We start from the raw sequence: 27,420 nt of genomic DNA on the forward strand, positions 1-27,420 counted from the left end.
TTCGGCTCAGGTCATGATCCCTGGGTCCTGGCATCGAGTCCCTCATCGGGCTCCCTGCTCCACGGGGGAGCCTGCTTCTCCCTCTCCCACTCCCCCTGCTTGTGTTCCCTCTCTCACTGTGTCTCTCTCTGTCAAATAAATAAATAAAATATTAAAAAAAAAAAAAAGATTGTCTTTGCTTACCAGGCTTTGGTATCTATATTGTTTTTTAATCTGTTTGTCAATTTCTATGAACACAAGCTGCTGGGATTTTAATTGGAATGGCATTGAATGTATGGTTCACATGGGGAGCACTGATGTCTTATGTGGAGGGATGTGCCATGTTCGTAGATTGGAGGATATCGACCATATCCCTCCAGATGGTTAGGTCTTCTTTAGCTTTTCTCAGCAATGTTTTATAATTTTCGGTATAGCAGACTTCTGGGTCTTTCCACCATTGATGGCAAGTCTTAGATTTCACTTTCCAGCTGTTTATTATCAATTTATAGAAATAGAATTGCTTTTTGTGCATTGACTTTACATTCTGTGACCTTGCTAAGTTCATTTATTAATTCCGATAGTATAATTTAGATTTTTTTTGTTTTCAGCTGCTAGCCTAATTTCTGTATTTTTTATTTTTGAAGGTTTTATTTTGAAGCAGTCTCAAACTTACCAAAAAAATGCAAAAATAGTACAAAGATTTTTTTTCTTTACTGAATTATTTGAGAGCAAGTTGCCAACACCATGTGCCAGCACTCTTATACTTCAAGTATATTTCATACAAACAAGGAGGTTCTTCATCATTACAGTTCAGGACATTAACGCAGATCCCTTGCTACCCCCAGGTCCCCAGGCCCCGTTCAGGTTCCCCCGTTGGTCCCACTACTAGTGTTCTTTTTAACAAATGACCCAGTGTACAGTCCCATCGCTGGTCTCTAGCCTGTGTGACTTTCACAACACTGACACTTTTGAAGCTCATAGCATTTGATTTGTAGATGAGTCTCAGATGGACTTGGCTATTTCCCCATGATGGGATTCACGTGGGTCTTTGGCAGGGTGTTACCTACTGAATGTTTGTGTCCACCAGAATTCATATGTTAAAACCTAACCCCCACCGTGATGGTATTTGGAGGTAGGGCGTTTGGGAGGGAATTAGATCATGAAGGTGGAGCCCTCATAAATGGGATTAGTGCCCCTAAAAGAGAGAGCTCAGAGAGAGCTCTCAGCCCCTTCCATCATGTGGGGACACAGCTGAAAGACAGCCATCTCTGAAGCCAAAAGCAGGCCTTCACCAGACACCTAATCTGCCAATGCCTCTATCTTGGACTCCCAGCCTCCAGAACTTGAGAAATCCTTGTATGTTGTTTTAGCCACCCAGTCTGTGGCATAGCAGCCTGGATGAACTAAGATACAGGATGGCACAGAAGGGATGCTGGGCCCGCACTACATTCTCTTCCACGGTATACAATTTCAATTGGTCCTGTTTCTGGTAATGTTCAGTCTGGGTTCATCCTGCTCTCTTGCTGCCTCAGACCTAGCATTAGCCCTTTCTCCAAGGAAGGTTTCTGTTTGAGATGTGCTCCTGACCTGAGTCTTGCTGATCCCAGGACCTTCCAGTGGACAGAGCCAGGGGCTGTGGTTCTCTGTGCCAGGTCATCCTCCCACGTAGACATAGTCCCTGTCGCTGCTCTCCATCCTACTGTGGGCTGTTGTCTTCTGCAGACATTACCTCCCTCCACTCCTACCCAGCACCTCACTAAAGGGTGACCACCACTCCCCCCACCTGGGCTTCAGTATCCTGCACTTGGCCCCTGTGTACAAACAGCCCACTTCCTCAGCCCACACTGAGCCCACTTTTTATTTTTAAAAAATCACATAGGCTTTTTAAAAAATAGGTTAGTATATGCTGATGATACAGATTTCAGAAAGTACAGAAGGATATGCAGTCACACCGTTTAGTTCTCTGGAAACAACCACCATCCCCAGTTCCTGTGCTCCTTCCAGAGCGTTTACCTACATATGTATGTGTGTCTGCGTATTTACATCTGTGTGTGCATTCCCCACGCAGATGGTGGCATATGCATTGCCCCACACCTTGCTTTGTTCCCTCAACAGTGTATCTTGGAGGTCTTTCCATTTTTGTGTAACCCTGGATGTGCCACAGTTTATTAACCTGTCCTGTCGGGGTAGATTTAGGGTAGCTTAATCATTTGCTATTAGAAGCATTATTGTAACAAATACTGTTTTATATGCATGGGTTTGCACCTGTGAAATTCTTCTCAGAGTGGGATTTTTTGGAGAATGGTGTGGACATTTAGATTTTAGTAGGTAGCTCCCACCAGGCCTGCACAGCACCAGGGGCAGCAGTTTGCCCACGGCCCTATGTGGGAGTACTTGGCCACGCTTGCTCACATGGCGTGTCAGACTCTGAGTTCTGATCAACACCACGAGAGCCTCCGCCTGATTCTGACCCATGCACCTCTGGTCATGACTCGCAGCAAGCCTCTCTGTGTGTGCAAGCATCACTTAGGCTTCTGTGCTTGTGAACAGCCTGTCCTTTTGCCCATTGTTCTCATCATTTCATAATCTTTTTACTTACTGGTGTTTATAGTCTGGTGTGTTTTACTAATTTCTTTTTAAGATTTTGTTTATTTGAGAGAGAGAACACAAGCAGGGAGGAGGGGCAGATGTAGAAGCAGACTCCCCGCTGAGCAGGGAGCCTGATGTGGGGCTCGATCCTAGGCGCCCTTGCAGTCTGGTGTGTTTTAAAGAAATTTGCACTTTGCTGTGACATGAGCTGTTTGCTCCCTGTGTGTCTTTGATTTGACAGTTTCTTGTCTTTTTTTTTTTTTAAGATTGGGTTTGTTTTGTTTTTATTTTGTTTTTAAGATTTTATATATTTATTCGACACAAAGCACGAGTAGGCAGAGTGGCAGACAGAGGGAGAGGAAGAAGCAGGCTCCCCATTGAGCAGGGAGCCTGACGCGGGACTTGATCCCAGGACCCTGGGATCATGACCTGAGCCGAAGGCAGACACTTAACCAACTGAGCCACCGAGGCGCCCCAAGATTTTTTTTTTTAAGATTTGTTTATTTGAGAGAGAGGGAGGGACACTGCGAGTAGGGGAGAGGGACGGTGGGAGAGGGAGAGAGAATCCTCAAAGAGATACCCCGCTGAGCAAGGAGTCTGATGTAGGGCTCCATCCCAGGACCCCGAGACCATGACCTGAGCCAAAATCAAGAGTTGGCTGGCCACATAACAGACTGAGCCACCCAGCTCAGTCCCCTTAAGATACACCCCTTAAGACTGTATTTTTAGGGCACCTGGGTGGCTCAGTTGGTTAAGCGACTGCCTTCAGCTCAGGTCATGATCCCAGGGTCCTGGGATCGAGTCCCGCATCGGGCTCCCTGCTCTGCGGGGAGCCTGCTTCTCCCTCTCCCACTCTCCCTGCTTGTGTTCTCTCTCTCGCTGTGTCTCTCTCTGTCAAATAAATCAATACAATCTTAAAAAAAAAAAAGACTGTATTTTTAAGTCAGCCCTGCATCCACTGTGCGGCTCTAACTCACAGCCCCCAGCCAGCTGGGCGCCCACGGCAGCTTCTTCTTGTGCACTTTATTTGCTGTCCCCCATTTCTCAAGCCCCTTGTTAGGGTGCTGAACTTCCGGCGAGTCCTGAACATGGCCTTTCCCCCCATAGAGTATGAAACAAAACTGTCTCATTGCAGGACTTTGATGAGTGGATGTTTTTGTGTTTAGATATTTTACTCACCTTGAAATTATTATGTGAGGTAAGGGTACAACCTTGTTTTTTCCAGAGGGACACCAAGTGGTTTCTGCTGGATAATATGTGTTCCTCCCACTGATTGACCTGAAATATCACATTTATCAGGCACTCCAGTACTTGCATATTTGGGTATATTTCTTCATCTCCTAATCTGTTCTAGTTATTTGTCTATGTGGACAGGCACCAGTACCAAACATTTTAATTACTGTGGTTTTCAACAGGTTGAATATCTGGTAAGGCTAGTCCTCATCTATTTCTCTTTTTCATTGGCATGCTTGGATGTAAAAAAAAAAAAAAATACCAACTGTAGAATTAGCCTATCAGGTTCCTCAGAGAATCCTTTTAATCCTTTTATTAGGACAGCATGGAATCTGGCTTAATTCAAGGAGCACTGACCCCTGTGTGAGGGTGTTTGTGTGCAAGAAAACCGTGTGCCCTACACCTCTCCACGCCCCTTCTGTGGTCCCCTTTTTCTCTCATAAAACTTTCTCCATGAAGCTTTCTTTTGTTAAGTTTATCCTAAGACACTTCAGCCCTTTTGCGGCTGTTACAAATGTGGTTGTTTTCTTCCTTTCTGTCCTGAGAATGGTGGTTAATTGTATGTAAGTGAAGGCTGTTTTGATGTATTTATAGAAATTTATCCCCCACCACCTAACTGAATTCTATCTCTTTCATAATAATTTTCTAGTTGATGTTCTTGGGTTTTCAAAGTAAATTATCATGTCTACAAATAATGATAGTTTTGCTTCCTTTCTGATTTTTTACCTCTCATTTCTTTCTCTATTTTGATGTTGGTGTCACATAGTAGTGATTGCGTATACTGTTGGGAGTGGCCTCCTCGTCTTGCTAAGTGTTAAAGAATCACTTTTTCTTCCTATTAAGAATTTTTATCAAGGGGGGGGCCTGGGTGGCTCAGTCGTTAAGCGGCTGCCTTCGGCTCAGGTCATGATCCCAGGGTCGTGGGATCGAGCCCCACATCGGGCACCCTGCTCGGCGGGAAGCCTGCTTCTCCCCCTCCTGCTCCCTCTGCTTGTGTTCCCTCTCTCGTTGTGTCTCTCTCTGTCAAAAAATGGGTGAAATCTTAAAAAAAAAAAAAATCTTATTTATCAAGGGGGCTCCTGGGTGGCTCAGTCGGTTGAGTGTCTGCCTTCGGCTCAGGTCATGATCCCGGGGTCCTGGGATTGAGCCCCACATACGGCTCCCTGCTCAGCGGAGTCTGCTTCTGCCTCTCCCTCTGCCTGCCGCTCCCCCTGCTTGTGCACGCTGTGTGTCGAATAAATCTATTAAAAAAAAAAAAAAGAATTTATAACAGGGGCACCTGCATGGCTCAGTCGGTCAAGCGTCTGCCTTCGGCTCAGGTCATGATCCCAGGGTGCTGGGATGGAGCCCATTGTTGGGCTCTCTGCTCGGCAGGGAGTTCGATTCTCCCTCTCCTGCTGCCGCTCCCCCTGCTTATGCACATGCACACGCGCGCTGTCTCTCTGTCAAATAAATAAAAATATTTTTTTAAAAAAATTTATATCAAGAGTAGAAATTGAATTTTATCAGATGCCTTCTCAGCTTTTCAGATTCTGGGAATAATCCTAGGATTCTTTTTTCTGACAGATCTGATATGATATAGTGATAATTGTGCTGATACTGTATTGAATTATCCTCTGTTTTTTTAATTAATTTTACTTGGTTATGGTATATTAATCTTTGAGTTGTTGTTGGATTATGTTTGCTGGTATTTTACTCAATTTTTTTTTTTTTTTTTTTTTTGGAGAGAGGCGGGTTGGGTGCAGAGGGAGAGGTAGAGATAAGAACCTTAGGCAGGCTCCACACCTAGAGTGCAGCCCAACATGGGGCTCATGAGATCATGACCTGAGCCAAAACCAAGAGTCAAATGCTCAACCGACTGAGCCACCCGGAGGCCCCTTACTCAGGATATTTTCACTGATACCTATAACTTGGAATTTTTCTCTTTGGGTCGTATGTGTGTTTGTATGGAGTTTGGGGGTTCTTTCCCAAGAAAGAGATTAAGAAGAGACCACTACCACGACCCACCATACTTCGGACCAATTTAAATAGCTTTGGAAATGTCTGTCCCTACATGGTTTGTGGAAACACCTGATTCTGCTGGTTTTTTTAGGAGGTCAGTATGTGTTTCAGGTGACACAGAATACAAAGTTCTTTTTCTTCGCCTTAACATAGGATAATAGACTTGGGAAAGCTTTTTTACTTCAGTAAAATTTACTCCAATCCAGGAGCTAAACACACATACATATGTGTATGTGTGTATGGATACCTGTGTATGTGTGTATATTAAAACAGAAATGCGTAATTAAATGTATTTTTATGCCCAGTTTTAAAAACCCTGTTCTGATTTGGACGCTGGTGCATCGTGAATGTGTCCCAGTGTGTCCATACACTTGATACACGTTAGCATCCTTTAGTCAGTTGGGCAGGCCTCCTGGACCAAGCCCAGGCTGTACTAACTGTGGGTAGAGGGCTTGCGTAGGGCTGTTAGTCCTACCGTTACACCACACAGGGTGGCCACGCGGTTGAAAAAGGAGAGGGGAGGGCTTGAGCACAGCAGAGCGGTTGTGGATGTTTGGGCCTATCCATGGCGCACCTACCCATGTGGTGGTCCTGGAGACTCGAGGATGGATGACACAGTCTCTGACCATCTAGTAGTAGGAATGCACCCAAATAGATAGGTGAACAACAACGCCCTAAGCATGGTGCTAGGGATAAGTACCAAGGGATGTGGCAGTTAAGTGGAGCTGACTGAAATTAAGGGGACCTTACCTTTGAGGTAATGAGCTCCTCAGGTTCTCAGAGGATCCGCTGGAGACTGACAGAGGGGGAGAGGGTGTTTCCCTGTGAGGGAGCAACTGGGTATCCAGGTCGCCACTGGATGGGGGAGGCCAGGTCGTGTGGGGCAGTGCACACCACACTGTGAGGGTGTTCCCTCCTGTGGTGCCCCCCACCCGCGCACCCCTCCAGTCTGGGGGAGGGGACATGGCTGTGGGAGAGCTTCCTGGGGACGAGTGTTTAGTGTTAGAGGAGTTGCAGTGGACTCCATGATTTCCGTGATCTCTGACCAGTTCACCACTGAGGGGATTTGACTGCACATCTGTCCAAGTAGCCCTGTGCTTCTCTCCGAGGGCACAGTGGGCACGCTAGCCCCAGCGTGCCTCTTCCAGCACCCCCACCCCACAGTGAGCCCCCACCATGATCCTTGTAAGAGGTGACGTTACAGTACTTACATCCAGAAGACTTGCTCTTCTGTTCCCTGTGAGATGTGTTGTCAGTGTAGGACCCCTTTGCAGCCCACCTTTCCATTCCCGTAAGGTGCGCATTGTGCTGTGATTCGCTGCGCGCTTCTTTGTCACAACACAGTGCAGATTTTTGTATCTTCACGTAAGAATTCTCGTTTTAGGAGTGTAAACACATCTTGGGTACACAGCAGGAAAGTCTCCTGGTTCAACTTAAAGGAACATGATATCCTTTGGAACAATGGAGATTTGCCTTTCTTCCCACATACATACATAATTTTCTCACTGCAAAAATGACAGATGCCAGGGGCGCCTGGGTGACTCAGTCGGTGAAGCGTCTGCCTTCAGCTCAGGTCATGATCCTGGGGTCCTGGGATCGAGTCCCACATCGGGCTCCCTGCTCAGGAGGAGGAGTCTGCTTCTCCCTCTCCTCCCCTCTTGTGCTCTCTCTCAATATCTCTGTTGCTATCTCTGTCTCTCTCTCTCTCTCAAAATCTTTTAAAAAATGACAGATGCCCATTGATGAAAAATTTAGGCATTACAGAAGTTGGTAAATAAGGTAGAAGTGAAAGTGCTTGTCCCACCCACCACCCCCATTCAGTACTAAATGGCAAATGCAGTGTGAGTGTCTTACGAAATGGAATTCTATTACAGACACTGGAGAGAAGGGGAACCTTCTTCTTGACTGAACATCAGGCTTGGACTTTATTCCACGGTAGCACATACAGAGTTGGTAGGAGTTGCATGGTTTCAACTATGGATGTAATGTGTATGTCATCAGTTCGTCATGGGATTTGTCCTTGCATATTTATCTCTGTGCAGTTGTGTGAGATATCTGCAGGAGAAAGTTATAGAAGTGGAATCTCTGGAGCGAAGACGTATGTGTACATTTTAAATTTTGGAGGTGTTTCAGATTCTCCCAGAAGATAGGATGGATCGGGGTTCCCCCGGTGGCATGTGACAGCCACACCACGCCATTCTCCCAGGCCTCCGAAGTGGAAAATGGTACCTCGCTGTTTTCATTTACTTCCGTATTGGAGGGCTTGAGTACCTTTTTCTGTGCCTAAAAGCCATTTGTATTTCTTCAACCAATTCATAAGAGCAATACGAAAGATAAATTATAATTTGTTTCAGTATGATTCTAAATTTTAACTTTGTTCACTGTTTCAGAAGTTTTTTTATCTTTATTTAATCACATCTGTCTTTATGCTATACTTAGGAAGACTTTACTTACCCCAAGATTGGAGAAATAGTCTCTGTTTTATTCTATTCTTTAGTCCACTGGAGTTTATTTTTCTGAGCAGTGCGGACCAGGGATCTCACTCCATTTTTCTTCTAAATGGAGAGCCGATTGCCCACCTCATGTTTGAACAGTCCATGCTCTTCTTGCTCATGTTGCTAGCAAATAATAACGTATTCACTTGGATCTTATGCAAACATGGAGTATGAGACCCACCTTTTTAGTAAATATCAAATTGTTTGATAAAATGTTTACTGAGGCTGAAAATGGGTTCTGCATTCCGAAAATGCCTCAAGTGACAAAGAAAAAATGGCTAAGGACACAACTGAGAACATAAGACTGAAGGAATTGTCTAGCTTTATGTTAGTGTCAGTTCCTGAGCACAAAGAGCCTTGGGCTCTTTATTTGCTTTGTGATGGTTTGTAAGCCTTATAGAAGGCAGAGTGAAGCCAGCAATTCAGTAGGATGGAGTTTAACATGCAGGAGGCCGGGTCATGCCACGCTGTTACATGAACCCATGTTGTGGGAAGGCACGTAATCCTCCTGTGTTCCCCTCCCTGCCCTTCACAGCCTAAGCGCGATGGCCAGACGTTGCTGACCCAGGTGTGGAGGCGCTTGAACCTGACGGAGTGTGACTACTTTGGGCTGGAGTTTCAGCATCCCCGGTCCTACTGGGTACGTGTCCTTGCCTTATTCTTGCAAGCTCTTGAGAGCTGACCGTGCACGTGGCCACAGAGAGCCTTTGAGGCCCCGCTGCAGTGATACGGCACCATGCTTCATCACATTGCTGTTCCTAGAGCTGCACCGTGGAGACATGGACCGCACTGGCCTTTTAGCTAAGCTGAGTTCCCATCCTCCCTAAATTTGTTCTCCTCACCAGTACATGTGCCAAGGAAATCCAGAAACAACCGCTAGGACATCTGCATGATAATCATTTTGAGCAAACTTTTACGAAATTCACTGGTTATCCCTCATGTTACTTGATCGATGAACCTTAAAAAGTGTGGAACTTAATATTTATAGGTGGAACTGTTTTAAACCAAAATTAGGGGCGCCTGGGTAGCTCAGTCCGTTAAGTGTCCGACTCTTGATTTAGCTCAGGTCTTGATCTCATGGTTGTGAGTTCAAGCCCTACATTGGGCTCCATGCTGGGGGTGGAGTCTACTTAAAAAAAAAAAGAAAGAAAGAAAGAAACCAAAATCAGCCTATTCGATAAGTGTGTCAGCATTACTCATGCAGTGGCACTCTTGTCTCTTAGTTGTTTACAGGTGCATCTTGTACCAAAAATTTGTTTGGCCTTAACAGCTGCCCCCCCAAAATAATTCTTGGTACCCGTGCTGTGCCTAGCAACAACAGTGTGCATGTGACCTAATGGAGGGGTCCGGGCCTGCGTGGCGTCTCATCATCCTCCCACACTTCTCGAAGCAGGTGTTCCTGTGCCTCTCCCAGGTGTTTTGTCAGGATTTGACTGGTGTGTGAGCAGAGGGCCAAAACGGCCCCACCTTAAATATCTCTCCTAGTTATAAACAGTTCTGTATTTTGTAGCAGTTATTAAATAGAGAAATCATTGAATGGATTTGATCTCTTTTCTTAAATCCTCTTTAGATTTGGCTGGAACCTATGAAGCCCATCGTTAGGCAAGTACGAAGTAAGTCCTTTTTTTAAACTCTTTAGAATTCTGTTCATTTAAGATGCTTTTGTTCTTGACTGTTCAAATTGGAGGTATGTCCAGATGTTCATTGTCCCCACCCTGGGGAGCAGTGAGGTGATTGCCAGCGGCGCGTGAACCTGGAGATTGTTTTGCTGCTTAGTCTCAGCCTGCGGCAGCTGTGAACACTCACTAGTTCTCAAACGCAGTGGTAACAGGATATGCTCTTGGATATGTCACTTAATTTTTGGCCAATATGCAAAAATAAGTATGCAGTTTCTCCCCCCAAGTTATAAAAAGGCATTGAGGTTCTTCCTTTAATTAGCTTCTTAATTTTTTTTAACAATTTTTAAAACTTTATTTTTTGTGGTATTATTTTTGAGTATAGTTGACACAATTTAATTACATGTTTAATAAAATAGTTTATACTGTTTTGTAATTATAAACATAATTTTTGTTAGTCTCCATTAAATTTTTAAAAATTGGGGCACATAGTAATGCCTCTTGGTTACAGGGTGCCATCCAGGGGTCCAGATTCACCTGCAGTCTGATCCCATGTGAGAGAGAAGGATGGTTGCTAGTAGCCCTGTTAGTCACTGGTGGCCTAAGGCCATTTAGGTCATCGTGGCCCTGTAGGACAACACCTCCTCTTTCCTGCTTGGTGAAAATTACACAGCTGTGTTGTAAAAATTTCAGTGAAGCGGAGATGCTCAGATGAGCCAACACCTTCTGCTTTTTCTTTCCAGTAATCCGGTTGTTCTGGTTCAGTATAGTGAGTGCTGACGTTTTTCTTTCACTAAAGTATATAAAGATTTGAGAAAATAGTGAGATTGACTTTACTTGTCAAGTTTGAAATGTTTCTTTTCAGGGGCGCCTGGGTGGCTCAGTTGTTAGGCGTTTGCCTCCGGCTCAGGTCATGATCCCGGGGTCCCGGGATGGAGCCCCGCGTCGGGCTCCCTGCTCGGCGGGGAGCCTGCTTCTCCCTCTCCCTCTGCCTGCCGCTCCCCCTGCTTGTGCTCCCTCTCTCGCTGTGTCAAACAGATAAAATCTTTAAAAAAAAGTCCTTTAATAAATAAGATGTTTCTTCTCACAGGGCCAAAAGGCGCGTCGCTTCGTCTAGCAGTGAAATTTTTCCCCCCCGACCCGGGTCAGTTGCAGGACGACTATACGAGGTAAGGAGCCCCTGTTGAAACACAACAGCTCTCGCCAGCAGGGTCCCTGGCAGCACCTGGCTCCCGGGGCGCCCCGGGCCCTGCGTGTTCCCGAATGAACGCAGCTGCCCCACACATGGAAGGGGTGATCGACATGCAGCACTAAAAGAGCGGTTAACTGCTGCACAAACACAAATGCCAGCAGGGCTTAGAAAAGGGCTTACGGTGAAATTTGGGGACAGAAAGGCGGCTATGTGTTGGTGTATTGTGAAAGTGCTGGTCGCCAGCTGAGCGCAGACTTGTGAGAAGGACTGAGTTGGAGAGTCTATGAATATATGGAGCAGAAATATTTTAGGTGATTTCTTTTTTGGCAGAAGTAACTGAAAGAAATGTTTACAGTTGTTTCATCTGGGCAACAGGCTATGGAAGTTTGTTCCTTGTGTTTTATGTACCAACTCAAAACCCAAGATCAGATGTACGATAAAAGGGAACTAGTATTAACAGTCCTTCTGACTAAAAATGGATTCCTACCTGAACCATAGGCATCTTATGAACCTCTCTTCGGAAGGTTTTTGTAGAGCCTTGTAACATCACAAAATCACGGACTGTCAGCCGTAGGGAAATGTTGGTATCCCATTAGTCTAGCCCCTCATTTGATGGGTAACAAGACTGAACCCCAACGACAGGAAAAAGTGTTTTTAAGAGTAAACACAGAACTCATCTTCATAGTGTATCACGTACCTGATGTTTACCAAAAGTCCTTTTTGAGGGAATAACTTTTAAATATATATACTTGGAAGATAACAAGGAATAGGAAGTATTACCTAATTCTGGGTCCTGGGTCCAAGCCATGTTCATGCAGAAGTTCCTTTTTTGTTTGTTTATAAGAAAAATGTACTGTTTATGATAAAAGAAGAGAAACTTCAAAATAAAGCTATGTAAAAAGTGAATGTACCTCTTCACTGTCTGCCCACTGCATTGTGTCCAGAAGTATCACTTGAGGTGTGTCTTCCAGATGAATTCATAGCAATATACAAGTGGACCCAGGTCTTTAAAGAAATTATTTTGCAGTATCACTATACCCTTAGTCCTGTAGGTGGTTGTCTCCTGTTTTGTTTCTTACCCGCGTGTCGTAGCGTGCCGTGGATGTTTGTTTTGCAGCAATGTGTGTGCTATAATCTACTTTATTGAACTCTTCCTGTCCGTGCATACTTAGGCTATCTCTCTGCTGTATTGCTGCAAGTAAACAGCCTTGCCCACATAGCTTTGTAAACTCTGGAAAATACTTCTCCAGGAAAGCTTCATAAAAGCCAAATTGCTAAGTTCAAGGGTAGGCACATTTCAGTTGTAAGCTCACTCTAGAGTATAAATTCCCACAAGGAGAGAGTTTGTCTTGCATCGTACTTCCAACTCCAGAAATAGTACCTGGAATGCAATACTTACTCAGTAATTATTTGTTGATGGAATAAATGAATATATGAATACATTCATATTGCCTTTCTTACCGTTCAGGAGTGCCTGCTTCTCAGATCCTAGCCAGGACCAAGTATCCTCAATCTGCCTGTAACTCTCAGAGCCGCATTTTAATCTATATCTTAATTGGATATTTCTGCTCTTTCACAGCAGAATTGTTGAGTGCAGTTTTGTGTGTGTAACAGAAGTAATATGAATTTGTGAGCTTCCCTTAAAGGTGTGGTGTGTCTGGAAGGCCAGCGTCTGAGTGCTCCTGTGTGTGTGGACTGCTGCACGTGACCCTGTCCACTGAGCTGCCACCAGCAAAGGGCCTCCTTTGGTCACTTGGCCTTTGCTCACCGTCTGCTCTGATGTCCCTGGTCACTGCTGTTGCCTAGGGCTCTGTGCTCTCCTGCGATGGAGACATGGGGGGCGGTATGCTCGGGAGCCTTTGGAGTTGATGTCTGTGGTGTTTCGAACTCCCTTCTAGATACCTGTTTGCCTTGCAACTTAAGAGGGACCTCCTGGAGGAGCGCCTGCCCTGCGCGGATACCACGGCCGCCCTTTTGGCATCCCACCTTCTACAGTGTTAGTATCTCCCCGCCCTGGGCAACACTCCTGACCGCCAGCACCTGATGCGCCTTCAAGGTTAACGAGTGTGATGACGAACAGAGGCCCATTTCCTCTGATAAGCTGAAGATTACCATCTGCAAGGTGGAGATCCTTGAGGCAAACAGTCTCCACCCAGAAAGAAAGGCTCCAGGCCAAGAGCGGCAGCCACACACGTTCTTTGGGAATGTCTCTCCTTTGTGCCTTCTCGCATTTTCCCATAAATGGCTTCAGTCTGGGAGCCAAATGGTAGCCCTGACCCTCAGCACCCCTGGAAAGAGACCTCGCTGGTGTGCATGTCACAGCCCCCCTGGTGATGAGTTAGGTATCAAACCCTGAGAAAAAAGAACACATTTCTCAGTATGTCACACAGAGCAAGGGATGGCGCAGAACAGGAAGAATTACAGCGTGGGAAGAGGTTCTGAAAGCAGGGCATGCCTTGCCCGGGCCTTGCAAAGCCCCCAGCTGACCAGGAAAGGGAAACACGCTGCTGCTGGACTAGAGTCCCCTTGGCACAGAACTAATGTGTCTGAAAGTTTGAGCACAGCAAGTATAATGTAGAAAGTTTGAGGAATCGTAGCAACTAAGAACGTATGCAGGTTAATTTGTGGTTTCCTTGTCCCCCCTCCCCCCACACATACACACCTACAGAAAGCAAGTTTCATCGTAGATTTGCCATCCTGCACTAGGGGCCTTGTCGGCTCTTGTTAATGTACGTTGTCGGTGGGACTGATTATTTATTGGATCTGCAGTCCTCTCAGAGAGACGGATGGCTTTCCAGTGTGAACGGTCGTGCCCCAGAGCCGCTGGCTCGAGGGCTCGAGTGCAGTCACAGTCACCTCTGGGATTGTCGCTTTCCTGAGCGTGCTGCCTACCCCGCAGGGGTGCCTCTGAGCTGGGCTGTCTGACTGCAGAGGACACGCAGCCGCTGCGGAAGCGCAGACGCGGCAGTGGGGCAGAGTCCTGTCCTGCTGTGAGGCGGGCGCTGCGCTTGTGGGCGCGAGTGTCCTGGTCCCTAAAGTGGGGCACTGTGCGTGCAACTTTCTGTGAATTTGAGGCTGTCTCAAAACAAAAAAGAAGTGTATCGTTTAAGGTTATTGGGCTTTAACTGTGACTCTTGAAACATGAGTTGCCTCAAGGTTCATGAAATTAGAAAGAGACATTGTTCCTCAAGAATTTGAGAGGCCCTGAGGGAAAAAATGATTTCAAATACGTTATCCTGAAACAAATAAAATAAGATACCTATTCCTGGCTACAACAGTCTTGAGACTGCAGACGAATAAAGCGTGGTTTAAGACACAACAAACCGCTCAGGATAAACTGGTGGCCTCCCTGGAGTCACTCACCAGCATCTTTGTTCTTCAGAACTCAGGATGAAGCTTCTTTACCTGGCTTTATATTTGCCTTTAATAGCTTAAGATATGTGGAAAAATAAGATACAAAATCCTGTTTATTTGAGGGATATATGCTTTTACTACAGATTTAGGATAATTTTTTTCTACTTTTAATTCATGCATTTGCATGTACGAATGCTTGTATTTTTCTTTATTTGAAGAATACTGTTACTGTCTCATTTCAGCTGAAATAGGAGATTATGATGAAACCCTGGACCGAGAGCACCTCAAAGCCAATGAGTACCTGCCCAGTCAGGAGCATTCTCTTGAAAAGATTTTAGAATTCCACCGGAAGCACACGTGAGTCCATCAGAGCTGACCACTGGCCCCCTGTCACCACATACGACGAACTAGTGTGTTTATGTAACGGAAGCCGCCGCTGAGGCTTCTGCAAGACCGCCCAGAGTCACAACTGCGGACTCCCTGGGGGCACAGTCCCACTGCTGGGGGGAGGCTAGAAAGGAGGTCCGTGCCCTGACCGGAGTGACCAGAGGGCAGGGCATCAGGGGCAGCTGTGTGTGAGCGTTCTTAGCCAAGCCGTGTGCGAGATGTCTGTGGGCTGTCCTACAAGGTGGGGTCGAGCTGGCGGATGGAGCATTGCAGACCTACTGGCAGCCCTGTTCTGTGAGCGACTTCATTTGGGTTTCTCCAGGACTCAATGCCGGTGTGCTTTTTTGGGGTGAAGAGAGCTGCAGGAAGGGGCCGTGAGGAGGGAGGGCCGGGGCCGGGGCACTGGGGAGGGAGGTGGTTGTGATCTTGAACGCACCAAAGGGAAAGTGGACAGGACAGGGGCCTGATGGCTTGGGTTCGCCCTTGAGAAGGGGCCTGTTGATGTGCGAGTTCATTTTGGTCTGATAACCCTCATGAGGAAAGCTCCACTGGGATCCCTCTCAGCTTTTCATCAAAGGTTTGGGTGCCAGCGATCTGTCAGTCCCCGCTGTCCACACTGGGGGAGGGGGTAGCTTGAGCAGCACAGACCAAGATTCTCGCCCTGGAGGACTTGACATTCGCCCTGCGAGACTGCGTGCTTCTCATGCGTTTCGCCACTCACAGGTACTTAGGGAGTGCTTTTTGTGTGCCCGGCTTGGGGGCAGTTGGCTACACCCAGTGCGTGTAGCGTTGTGGTGTGTGGGCTACAGGACAGAGTCTCCTCCGATGAGAGAAGAAGGGTGAGTGGCTGGGCTGCTCCAGCCGGCAGGCATCTTTGAGGAATTGGCCACGTGGGGTTGGTGAGGGGCGTTCAGGCAGAGGCAGCAGCCTGGGAGGGTGGGAGGTGGGTCAGGGGAGCCCAGCCTGCCACCCACAGCTCCACCTGAAATTCTGGTTTAAGCAGTGGGGCGAGCAGCTGTTCCTGCTGCTGACAGGAGGCTGCGTGTGACCCTACTGTCACGGCAAGACCAAGTGAGGGCACCAACCCCGGTCGTGGGTGTCATGGGTTGGGGCACCTCTTAGTGTCAGAGTCCAGCACATGGGGGCCATCTCCCAGTGCCAGCCGGAGTCCCGTGCCCGTCCCACAGGAGATGACGACCTGTTGGGGATTTGTGCCTGGAGTGGGGGGGGGGGGGGCACAGGTAGATAGTCATCAGCATGCGAGCAAACAGGCTGTGTGTGCAGGTCTCCTAGGGCGGAGAGGGTAGGGACAGATGGAGAAGAGAGTAAAGACTGGCCGTGGGAGGGTGAGTGAGAAAGGGGCACCACAGAGGCCATGAGAACAGGGACCGGGAGCGAGCAGGAAGAGAGCCTCGGACACCAAGGGACAGTGTGTCAGGAAAGGGCACAGCGCCTCGGGCTGGGGGTCAGCACCAGGCCTGGCGAGTCGGGACACAGGCGTGTCTGTGAGGTGAGGCTCAGGGTGAAGGCCAGGCTCACACTGGAAGCGAGGTGAGGGAATGGTGCAGGTCTGTGAGCCCTCATTCTGAGCGCCACCTGGGAGCGAACAAAGGTGCCCCAGTGAGGGCGTCTGTGCACGCTTGTGCTCATGTGCCCACACGGAGTGTGTATGTGCGCATGTTAGGTGTGTGTCTTAAGGTGGCTGCTTTAAAAACTCATGAAAGGGGCGCCTGGGTGGCTCAGCTGGTTAAGCCTTCGGCTAAGGTCACGATCCCAGGGTCCTGGGATCGAGTCCCACATCGGGCTCCTTGCTCCGTGGGGAGCCTGCTTCTCCCTCTGCCTGCCGCTCCCCCTGCTTGTGCTCTCTCTCTCTCTCTCTCTGATTGATTGATAAATATATATATATAAAACTCGTGAAAGTCAGAGGAGAAATCGGGTTATGTGCTTCATAGAGGACTAAACCTGGGCTCTTTCCACAGGAGTGCCTCCATCCCTGAGCTGGTTCTTTTTTTTTTTCCCTAAAGATTTTTATTTTTAAGTGATCTCTACACACAATGTGGGGCTCAAACTCACAACCGCGAGGTCAAGAGTCACATGCTCCATCGACAGAGCCAGCCGGTCGGCTCTCATGGTTCTCATGTGCTGACTTTATCTTCCATAGTCATCGGATACTTCTTGTACTTCTTTTCTTTTCTTTTTTAAAGATTTTATTTATTTATTTGAGAGAGAGAGAGAGAAACAGCATGAGAGGGGAGAGGGTCAGAGGGAGAAGCAGGCTCCCCGCTGAGCCAGGAGCCCGATGTGGGGGCTCGATCCCAGGACTCCGGGACCATGACCCGAGCCGAAGGCAGTCGCTTAACCAACTGAGCCATCCGGGTGCCCCTGTACTTCTTTTCTGTACATCCTTTTTTATGGTGGGTTTTTTTTTTTAAGATTTTATTTATTTATTTGAGAGGGAGAGCACTAGAAAGTGAGAGCTAGCACGAGTGGGAGCGGCAGAGGCAGAGGGAGAGCAGGCTCCCCACTGAGCAGGGAGCCCAGTGTGGGGCTCGATCCCAGGACCCTGGGATCAGGACCTGAGCTGAAGGCAGACGCTTCACCGACTGAGCCACCCAGGCGCCCCTAACCAAGATAAATTTCTTGCCTAGTGTATAGTATCTTCTTGGGCCCACTGGAAACACACTTCAGTAATCACTGAGTAAGATATTGAAGGAATGGTTTTTTACTTTTATCACAGTTCTTTGGACCTTTGAGATTGAAGGAAAAGATTTGAAAGCTGCTCTCTCGGTCCTTCGTGGCTGCTGTAACCGAGCACCCCAGGCTGGGCGGCTTGTAGCCCACAGGCCTTGGTTTCTCACAGTTCTGGAGGCACTGGTGGATTCGGCGTGCGGGGGACCTGCTTCCGATTTCATAGATGACATCTCTTGCTCTGTCCTCTCAGGGCGGAAGGGGCTGGGGGCTCCCCGGAGCCTCTGCTTTGAAGGCACTAATATTCATTAGTCCTCTACACGGTCCTCTCCCAAAGACCCCCTCCAAATACCATCACACTGGGGGTTCGGCTGCAGCCTAGGAATTTTGGAGGACACAGACATTTCACCCTGTAACATTCCACCCCCCACAATTCATGTTCTCCTCACATGCACAATATATTCATTCCATCCCAACAGCCTGAACGTTCCCACTGCTCCAGCACCGACTCCAAAACCCTCCCAAGCCCACAGCCTCTCCTGAATCTCATCTTGATGAGGTCTGGCTGGAATTCCAGCTATGGTTCTGCTTGAGGCCAAGTCTCCTCCAGCTGTGAGCCTGTGCAAACAGAATACTATGCTGGGCGACAGCATAGGATTGCCACTCTCCTCTAAAGGGAGAAATTGGAACAAAGGGAAGGATAACAGGTCTCAGACAAGCCTAAAACCTAGCAGGGCAAATGACGTTAGACTTTAAGGCTCAGGAATAATCCTCTTTGGCTCAGTGCTCTGCCCTCCAGGCAGCCTTGGCCTTGGAAACCCCGTGGAGGCCTTGGGGCCCCCAACCCCCTCCACCTTCCACTCTGGCCTGTGATGGGAGGGGCAGCCCTGACCTGATTGCCTTTGGGGTCCTTCTCCCACTGCCTGATTTCTGTCCATACTGATCTCCTCAGCCATTTAGCCACACCCTTAGTGTCCTCATGTTCTGCAGTATGCATAGGCTGAACATTTTCCTAATCTTAAAATTCTGTTTCCTCTTTGTTTCACACTTCCATCTCTCAGGCACTTCTCTCTTGCGCTTTCCTATCAGCAGTCAGAGGAGCCCAGCCGCACCTTCCCGACTTGGCTTAGAGATCTCTTCAGCCAAGAATCCAGTCCCGTTGTTGGCAAGTTCTGCCCTCCACAAAACACTTCAGGACATAAATATAATTCAGCCAAATTTTGTGCCACTTTACAAAAAGGATCACCTATCTCCTGTTTCCTGGTTTTTGTTTTTTGTTTTTTTTTTAAGATTTTTATTTATTTGAGCGAGTGAGAGAGCATGAGAAGGGGGAGGGTCAGAGGGAGAAGCAGACTCTCCGCTGAGCAGGGAGCCCGATGCGGGGCTCCCTCCCAGGACCCCGGGATCATGACCTGAGCCGAAGGCAGACGCTTAACCATCTGAGCCACCCAGGCGCCCCTTATCTCCTGTTTCCAATAACGTATTCCTCACTTCTGAGACCGCACCAGAATAGCCTTTACCATCCTCATATCTACCCAATTCTGTTCACAAAGGCTTAGAGCTTTTCTGAGAAGAAAGGCTTTCTCCGCTCTTTCCTTCTGAGTCCTCACCAGACTCTCCCTTAGCCTCCCTGATTCTAGCTACACCTCAGAACGCCCCCAGCCTCTGCCTGGCACCCCGCTCCGAAGCTGCAGCAGTGGTCACTGGAAGCATTAAGAATGAGCAAATCTTGAGGCGCCTGGCTGGCTCAGTCAATAGAGCATGCAACTCTTAAACTCAGGGTCATAAGGTCAAGCCCCACATAGGACATGGAGCCTACTAAAAATTAAAAAAAAAAAAAAATTAAAAAGTAATAAGCAAATCTTCCCCATTAGGACACCTTAGAAAACGGTTGTCACACGGTGTTTCTCTTGATGATGATTTATTAAATATAAGCTGATAGTCGAGCGTCCATATCAAACTCCAAGAATGGAAATTTTAGTCCAAGAATAGAAACCATGGGAACGGCATAACCCAGACAGTTGTGTTGTTCCTTAAAGATCCAAAAGCTCAGGGGACCCTGGGTGGTACATTTGGGTAAGCATTGGACTCTTGGTATTGGTTCGGGCAGTGATCTCAGCGCTTGCTCAGCCGGGAGTCTGCTTAAGATTGATTCTCTTTCCCTCTGCTCCTCCCCACTGCCCCCTCGTGCTCTCTCTCAGATAAAAAATCTTAAAAAAAAAAAAAAAGAGATTTGAAAGCTGTCAGGCATTTGGAAGTAAGAGGAAAGGTTGTTGATGGAGAGCCCCACGTGTAAGGCTCAGGCCTTGAGTGGGGGTGCTCTGACTAGGACCCTCTCCCCTTGGCCCAGCTGTGCCCTGTCTGAGCAGTACCCTCCTGGAGGCTGGTCCGTGTGACATGGGTCATGGGCTCTTCCCTGGGAGCATGACGGGACTGTGAACTTGAGAAATTTCTTGTCACTCAGTTTCATAATTTTATCCTTAAAAAAGTATATTCTAATGGTTAGAATTGTATATTATAAAAGGTTTTTTTCTATTAGAGTATTGAAATGAGTTGAATGAGATACTGATGTTATCTTTGGTGTTTCCTGCATTTAATATTTGTCTCTGTGTGTAACGTTTGCATGTGACTGTGTCAGTATTTAGGACGAAGTATAAGGCTGAGCATCTAGTGAATACAAAGAAAACATTCTGCCCATCAGGAAATGGATTATAGGATAAAAGGAAGCAGACAATTTCTTTGGTCTGTGTGTGCGGTATGCTGCATTTCTAGTGGGTAAATAAACTTACAGTGAGCAGTCTACTCTGAAACAAAGCCCCTTGTGTTGGTTTGTTTTATTGTGTTTTGTTTTCCTAATCAATTTTGTTGTATGTTTTGGCTTTTTGAGAAATGAAGTTGTTTTCAGTGCTGTGATCATGCCGTCCTTTATTATAGGGGCCAGACGCCTGCCGAGTCGGATTTCCAGGTGCTTGAAATTGCCCGAAAGTTGGAAATGTATGGCCTCAGATTTCACAGAGCTTCTGACAGGGAGGGGGCCAGAATTAACCTGGCTGTCTCCCACATGGGTGTCCTCGTGTTCCAGGTAGGGAGTGCGGGGGTGTGCTATGACTTGGTGGGGCTTGATTTTACACGTGCTGGTAAATTTTTGTTGTCATGCATAAGGTCTTGGACTTGGAGGAGGAACCTTGCATATCTTCTGGTCCCACCTCTCACTCCGTGGAGTGGAACGGTTGTTTCCTTGTCTCTGTCCTCACTGTCGCAGAGCCCTCTGCCCTGCCCCCGCCCTGGGCGCCTGGTCACATGCCACCTCTGATGTTGACCCTAAGGTCATCCCCACAGAACCTTCAGGGAAACACGGGCTCCTCCCTGTGGAGCTGTCTCCCTGCCTCGGGCGTGGACCTGCGGCAGGTCTGGACGTGCTGCACTGTGAGGTGTCTGCGGTCCTCATTTCAGGACATAGAAATAGAACAGACTGAAACTGTCAGAGGCTGTTGCGCATGATAACCATCAGTACGATCTTCGGGTATCTTTGTGTTGGTTGTGTGTGGAGGGGCCGACGGTTCCATAAAGGGCCACTAAGTTCTGCCTGCAGTGAAGCGTGTGTGTGCTGGGGTTTGTGGTGTGGAGGCATCTGAAAGCAGCTGCTAGAGCGCAGGCCCTCCGTGGCCTGGAGACGCTGGACGGGCTCCCACACCCTCTTACCCAGGCTCAGTGGCCCGCTTGCTGCTGCGATCCCCCCTCTAGGGAGCCCTCTGGTCTGGCCTTTGCAAAGCTGTGGGCCTCCAGTTGCACACAGACATCCTGCAAAGGCCTGCTCAGCGCTGACCGCCGTGGGAGGGTGCGTCCTGGGAGTCCAGGGGCTGCATCAGCGGCTCTTTCCTCTGTGGGCTCCTCTTAACCCACGGTCAGCTAAGACGGCTCAGCTGATCCAGGCCCCCATAGTCAAGCCACACTTGTTCTCTTTTTCTTTCCCTTTCTTTTTTTAACCTAGCCATCAAATTTTCAATTTCCTATTGGGGGAAAAAAATCTTATCTTGTAAACAGTGTTAATTGTGTTCTATCGTATACTGACTGACAGGTGGAGACCGTGCCAGGCACACTGAGTTGATGGACCCAGGGCCTCCCACACCTTCTCGCTCACATGATAGTTCTTGTATCGTGCAGAGATGAAAATCACACATCCATCCCAATCGAGCTGGGGTAATTTTTCCAGAAAAGGATAAATTTGTAACTGGAAGAAGTTAAAAGCAGGGATTAGAGACTTCAAATTAAACACATCAGATGGCATTTTTATTCCCTCAAACCCCCAACAGAATGACAATGAAGGATTTTTTTTTTTTTTTTTAATTTAAACTAGTAAGAACAAAGACTAGATAAGGAAATCACAGAAGGCGAGTGTCAGCGGGAGATGGGCAGATGAGTGGGAACAGCGCGGAGTAGGAAAGGCTGAAATCCCACAGTCTGCAGTGGGAGGGGAGTGGGGGAGTCAGGCTGCTGTCTGACGGCCCGGGGCAGGCTGGGGCCGGCAGCCTGATGTCACCGTGGGAGGAGGAGGTACAGCTGCAGAGCTGCAGCCCCTCCCTGTGCTGGGAGAGGGCAGGGGTCTTCCTCTCCAGGGTATGGCTCAGATGGTAGAGATTTAAGGGAAAGCCTGTAATCTCAGTGTTGCCGTGGGCCCTCCCCGTCTCTGCTCCCTTGGAATGGTGGCCAAGCTGACATCTTAGAGACAGGGGACTGTGATGTCCAGAAAGTCCACGTGGACTTATGGGAGCCCTGCAGGTGTTGACCCTGGGACACCGCATAGTAATGGGCCTGGGTCCCTACCCCAGCCCACAAAGAGCCTCCAGCCAGCATTTTAGAGCCTTCTGTTTTAAAGACTTTTATTCGGAAATAGTTTCAAACTTACAGAAAAGCTGTAAGAATTAGAACAGCACAGAGAGCCCCCATGTGCCCTAACCCCAGATTTCACCCGTTCCGGCATTTTACACATTTGCTTTGTGGTTTGCACTTCCCCCTGGCATGCTTCCTCACCCCCACTCTGTGTACGTGCACAACCACACGTGAACACACGTGCACACACATGCACAAGTCTTCTGACACATTTGAGAATGGGTTGCAGACTCCAGAACCCTTGACCACTGAAGGCATACGTTTGTAAGAATAGAACAGTGCCTTATCATTATCATGAAGCAGCTGATGTGCTGGTCATCTTCCAGTCTTATCACCCAGCCAGCTGATGTCCTCATGGCTGTTATCCCTGCAGGACAGGGCCCAGGCTAGGACCAGACACGGTGTTTAGCCATCGCGTGTGCTGTGTCCTTGAAACTAGAGCATTTCTTTTTTCTTCATCTTTTAGGACATAGACAGTGTTGAAGAACACAGTCCTTTTTATTTTTAATAGGACGTTCTCCATTTGTGGTTTGTCTGCTCTTGTCCCGGGATTAGGTTCAGGGGACACATTCCCAGCTGGACCACTACCCAAGCGCTGTCACGTCCTTGACAGGGAGTCACGACTGAGACACCATCCAGCCTCACTGGTGGTGTGAATCTTGATTCCTGCTTTGTAGTTCTTAATTACTAGTCTTGGTTAATAGTTACTAGCTTTAGTTATTACTGGTTATTATAGTTACTAGTTTTTAAACCCATAAGCAGTCCGTGGAGAGACACCTTTAAGACCATGTAGTTATCCTGTCCCTCTCCAGATCACCCCTAGATTTCACACCCAGTGACCAGATGGTCACAGACTCTTACAGTCCTAGGACCTCACTTTTAAACTCAGGCAGATAACCAGGGATCACCAGAAATTTGAGGAAATCCTCTCTCTTCAAGGACAGATACCAAATTAGTGTTCAGAAGAAACAGCCTGTGCCAGGAATGGAATGGAGAAACAAACCCTCTAGACTCCTCAGAGAAGACACTGTCTTCTATCTGTCCCATGGACAAGAAAGAAAAATCGCTTTACACTGTGTCATGCTCATGAGGAGTAGGAATCAGACATGTAAAATCTTTGTCTTATAATTTTAAATTTTAGCCTTATTTATAATAGTAAAATAATGGTAATTGATCATCAGGAGGCTGGTTCATTCACATTATGGAATATCAGGCAACTGCACAAAGAATGTGGAGGCTTTCTGTGTCGTGATACGTGGGACATTCAGATGCACTGTTGTGTGGATTCAAGTGTGTGTAGTTTGCTCCTACTTGTGGGGAAAAGAGGGAAAATGACACACTCTTTACACCTTTCAAAATAAACAGGTGGCATTGACAGCCAGTGGGAAGGGAGGGCAGCTGCAGGCTTTGGGAGCGGGTGAGAAGGGGCTTTTCCCTGCAGACTCATCCTGGTGAGGTTTAGAACCTTGTTGATACATCACTGCCTTACGTTTTCCGGAAAGCCTCACAGAAAGCCTGCATCTCTGAGACACGAGCAGTCTGCAGTCACAGAGACACACGGAGGACAGGAGTGTTTGCGGATCTGTGGTGTTGCGGAAATGTGGTAGCAGAAAGGACTGAGGCTGTCTGGAACATGAAGTTGAGGAAATCTCCATAGAGCAGATAGAGGACTCACGATATAGGAGGAAAGTGACCATTCAGCGAACAGCACAGAAAGCCCACCAGCACCAGGATGCCCAGAGGCCACAGCCCAGAGCAGCAGAAGAAACCGTTACCGAAATCACGTGAGAAACGTGTCCAGAACTTAAGGCACGAGTGTCCATATTGGAAGTGCCTGCACGTTCCTAGTGTAGCTGACGAGTAAAGATCACCGCAGGACACACCAGCATGAAATGTCAGAATGGGGGAGAGGACCAGAGAGCTCCCAGGAGGAGAGGGAAGGAAATGGTATCTGGCTTGTCAGGGGCAACACTGGAAGCTATGAGAAATAGGGCAGGCAGTGGTGCAGAACGTGAAAGAAAATCATTTCCCACCCAGGATCCTGTGCCCTGTTCAACATGACTTCTGTGCAGAGGAAATAAAAGCATTTTCCAGATACACAGTTTTTCAAAGGTTTGACTGCTGAGCACCTTTTAAAGCACACGACCAGAGGAGAGAACAGACCAGCGGCAGATGGGCCACACTTTGGAGGCCTGGCCCAGGGAGCACCCATCAGCATGCGAGCAGCATGGAGGGAATTGTCTCCTGGATCAGACCCCACTGAAGAGTGTTAAACTCTGCAGGGATGGGGCACCTGGGTGGCTCAGTCGGCTGAGCGTCCGACTCTTGGTTTCAGCTCAGGTCCTGATCTCAGGGTTGTGAGATCAAGCGTCCATCAGGCTCTGCGATCGATGCAGAGTCTGCTTAGGGTTTTCTCTCTCCTCCCTCTGCCCCATTTGTGCTCTCTTGCTCTCTAAAAAATAAATAATCTAAAAGAAGAAAAAAAAAATTCTGCAGGGAGAGTTTGGGCTGAATTAGTGGTAAGAACACAAAATTGAGTAAATGGAAAGAGGCACTTAGTCTCTCAGGGAGAACTGAAAGTAAGGGAGCAAAATAGTTACGATTTACCATGGCTCAACCTGTGAGAAGTACTCACATGATCAATAATATAAAAACCGGGCGCCTAGGTGGCTCAGATGGTTAAGCGTCTGCCTTCGGCTCAGGTCATGATCCCGGGGTCCTGGGATCGAGTCCCGCATCGGGCTCCCTGCTCCTTGGGAGCCTGCTTCTCCCTCTGCCTCTCTCTCTCTCTCTGTCTCTCATGAATAAATAAATAAAATATTTAAAAAAAAAAAAATAATATAAAAACCAAATTTAAAATTCGGCCACCGCGGAGGGGGTGTGGGAGTGCTCAGGAGGCCGGGTCTCCAGCAGGAGCGAGAGCTGCTGAAGGGAGTGCCATCCCAGCAAGAGGGCCCAGAATGGCTGGGTTTTGTCTCAAGCCTTCCTAGACATTTATAATTAATGCCATGGATTATTGGATAAAAATTAAAATGAAAGCAGTAGCTCTGAGTGTTTACAGCCAGCTGCTCAATTTTAGAAGTTGAAAAGTCAGAGTCTGTCAGGGTGAGGCAGAGTTCATGAACACTCCAGTTGTGATCGGGTTTTGTTTCTTCTTTTGACTTATGACAGTGGTTGAAACCCTGGAATATAACATTTTTTTTAAATTTTGGCTACAAGGAAGTGGAAGGGTGAGCAGGCTGGCAGCACCTGTGTGTGAGACCTCTCTCAGCTGGTCCGTGTCTGTCTGGGGGGTACACACTGTCTCTACCTTGCTCACAGCCCCTGCCCAGGCACATAAACCATGTCTGGAGTTAAAAATGGCGTGGGGGTGGCGGGCGTGGTGGGCGGGACGCAGGAGGGAGGCTTGTGTTTTCTTTCTTTCTTTTTTTTTTTTTTTAAAGATTTTATTTACTTTTTGACAGAGAGAGACACAGCGAGAGAGGGAACACAAGCAGGGGGAGTGGGAGAGGGAGAAGCAGGCTTCCCGCGGAGTGGGGAGCCCAATGCGGGGCTTGATCCCAGGACCCTGGCATGACCTGAGCCGAAGGCAGACGCTTAACGACTTGGCCACCCAGGCGCCCCACTTCTGTTTTCTTTTGTTGATGTTACGTATTTGGGTTATTTTTGTTTTGTTTGCTTGCTTTTTTTGAGAACATAGTTGAAAATTTGAGCAGAAATTAGAGTAATTAGTGGCTTGGGCAGTATTTGGCAATCTGGGATGCTTCAGTTCTCATGGAGACCCGAACATTCCTATCAGGGCTTTCAGGACACCTCTTAACTTGGGAATTGTTTTCCTGGAGATGTAAATCACAGACGATAAACTTTACCACTTTCCAGTACACATTCATGTATTCTTAGTGTGTTTACAAAATCATGCAGCCATCACCCTATGTAATCCAGAGTGATTTTAATCACCCACTTCCCGCCCTGACTGCCACTGAGCCACGCCCTGCCTCAGGCTCTCCTCCTTCCGGGCTCCGCACCTAAACTGGGTCCACACGCCTGGCTTCTTCCCTTGTTTTCAGAACAGGTCCATGTGGTGGCATGCGTCAAGTCCCATCCCCTTTTAAGGTTGAAGGTTTTTGGAGTTTCTGAAGGGAAACTTCATTCCCTACCTTCCTGCCCCCATCTCAGGTTTGCAGAGAAAATGATCACGATGGTCAAGAGTAGAGGGGAGAATACCAGGAAGGTGTCTCAAAACATTGAATTTTTAAGGCGCCTAGGTGGCTCGGTTAAGCCACTGCCTTCGGCTCAGGTCATGATCCTGGAGTCCCGGGATCGAGTCCCGCATCAGACTCCGTGCTCGGCGGGTAGTCTGCTTCTCCCTCTGACCCTCCCCCTTCTCATGCTCTCTCTCTCTCTATCTCATTCTCTCTCTCAAATAAATAAATAAATAAATAATCTTTTAAAAAAATTGAATTTTTATTCTGAAACAGTTCAAAGCTTACAGAAAAGTTACAAGAACAGTACAAAGAGGGGCGTCTGGGTGGCTCAGTTGGTTAAGCATCTGCCTTCGGCTCAGGTCATGATCCCAGGGTCCTGGGGTCGAGCCCCACATCGGGCTCCTTGCTCAGCGGGAAGCCTGCTTCTCCCTCTCCCTCTGCCTCTGCCACTCCCCCCTGCTCATGCTCTCTCTCTGTCAAATAAATAAAATCTTAAAAAAAAAAAAAAAAAAAAAAACAGTACAAAGAACTTCTTCACCTGAGACCTCCATCCAGATTTCACCAGTTGCCCTAATCTTGTTTGTTGCAAGAGATCTAAGGTCAGGCGCCGTGCACGGTCATCTGCTCTTTCCAGTTTGGAACATTCTTCCTTCTTTCCCTGATTCTGGTGATTACAGGCCATTCTGTGGAATGACCATGATACGGGCTTGTTGAACACTTGCTGATGATCAGACCCTAGGCTGAGCTTCTTGGGTAAGTCACAGAAGTGACGGTGTTCCTGGTACGGCTTC

At 47.8% G+C, this 27,420-nt stretch overlaps 1 protein-coding gene across 10 annotated transcripts in view; it reads left to right on the forward strand.

The window, feature by feature from the left end:
* The window catches only part of FARP2 (FERM, ARH/RhoGEF and pleckstrin domain protein 2), a 112,743-nt gene that overhangs the window by 41,760 nt on the left and 43,563 nt on the right, over positions 1 to 27,420 (forward strand). For 9 of the 10 annotated variants that reach the window (XR_010410380.1, XM_064587410.1, XM_064587413.1 and 6 more), the window contains 6 exons: positions 8,833 to 8,937; positions 9,868 to 9,910; positions 11,004 to 11,082; positions 13,004 to 13,101; positions 14,702 to 14,816; positions 20,469 to 20,616. Coding sequence is in view for 9 of the 10 variants with exons in the window: in XM_064587410.1 (XP_064443480.1) it covers positions 8,833 to 8,937; positions 9,868 to 9,910; positions 11,004 to 11,082; positions 13,004 to 13,101; positions 14,702 to 14,816; positions 20,469 to 20,616 (588 nt within the window). In the remaining variant the exon portion in view is untranslated. Of the gene's footprint in view, positions 1 to 6,773; positions 8,028 to 8,832; positions 8,938 to 9,867; positions 9,911 to 11,003; positions 11,083 to 13,003; positions 13,102 to 14,701; positions 14,817 to 20,468; positions 20,617 to 27,420 lie in introns of those variants that run through there. The other variant, XM_064587416.1, reaches the window with a different exon arrangement.

The sequence above is a fragment of the Mirounga angustirostris genome, unplaced genomic scaffold (assembly GCF_029215605.1).
Source record: "Mirounga angustirostris isolate CCGP_5_RB_7025 unplaced genomic scaffold, mMirAng1.0.hap1 SCAF_3, whole genome shotgun sequence".
Classification (NCBI taxonomy): Eukaryota; Metazoa; Chordata; class Mammalia; order Carnivora; family Phocidae; genus Mirounga; species Mirounga angustirostris.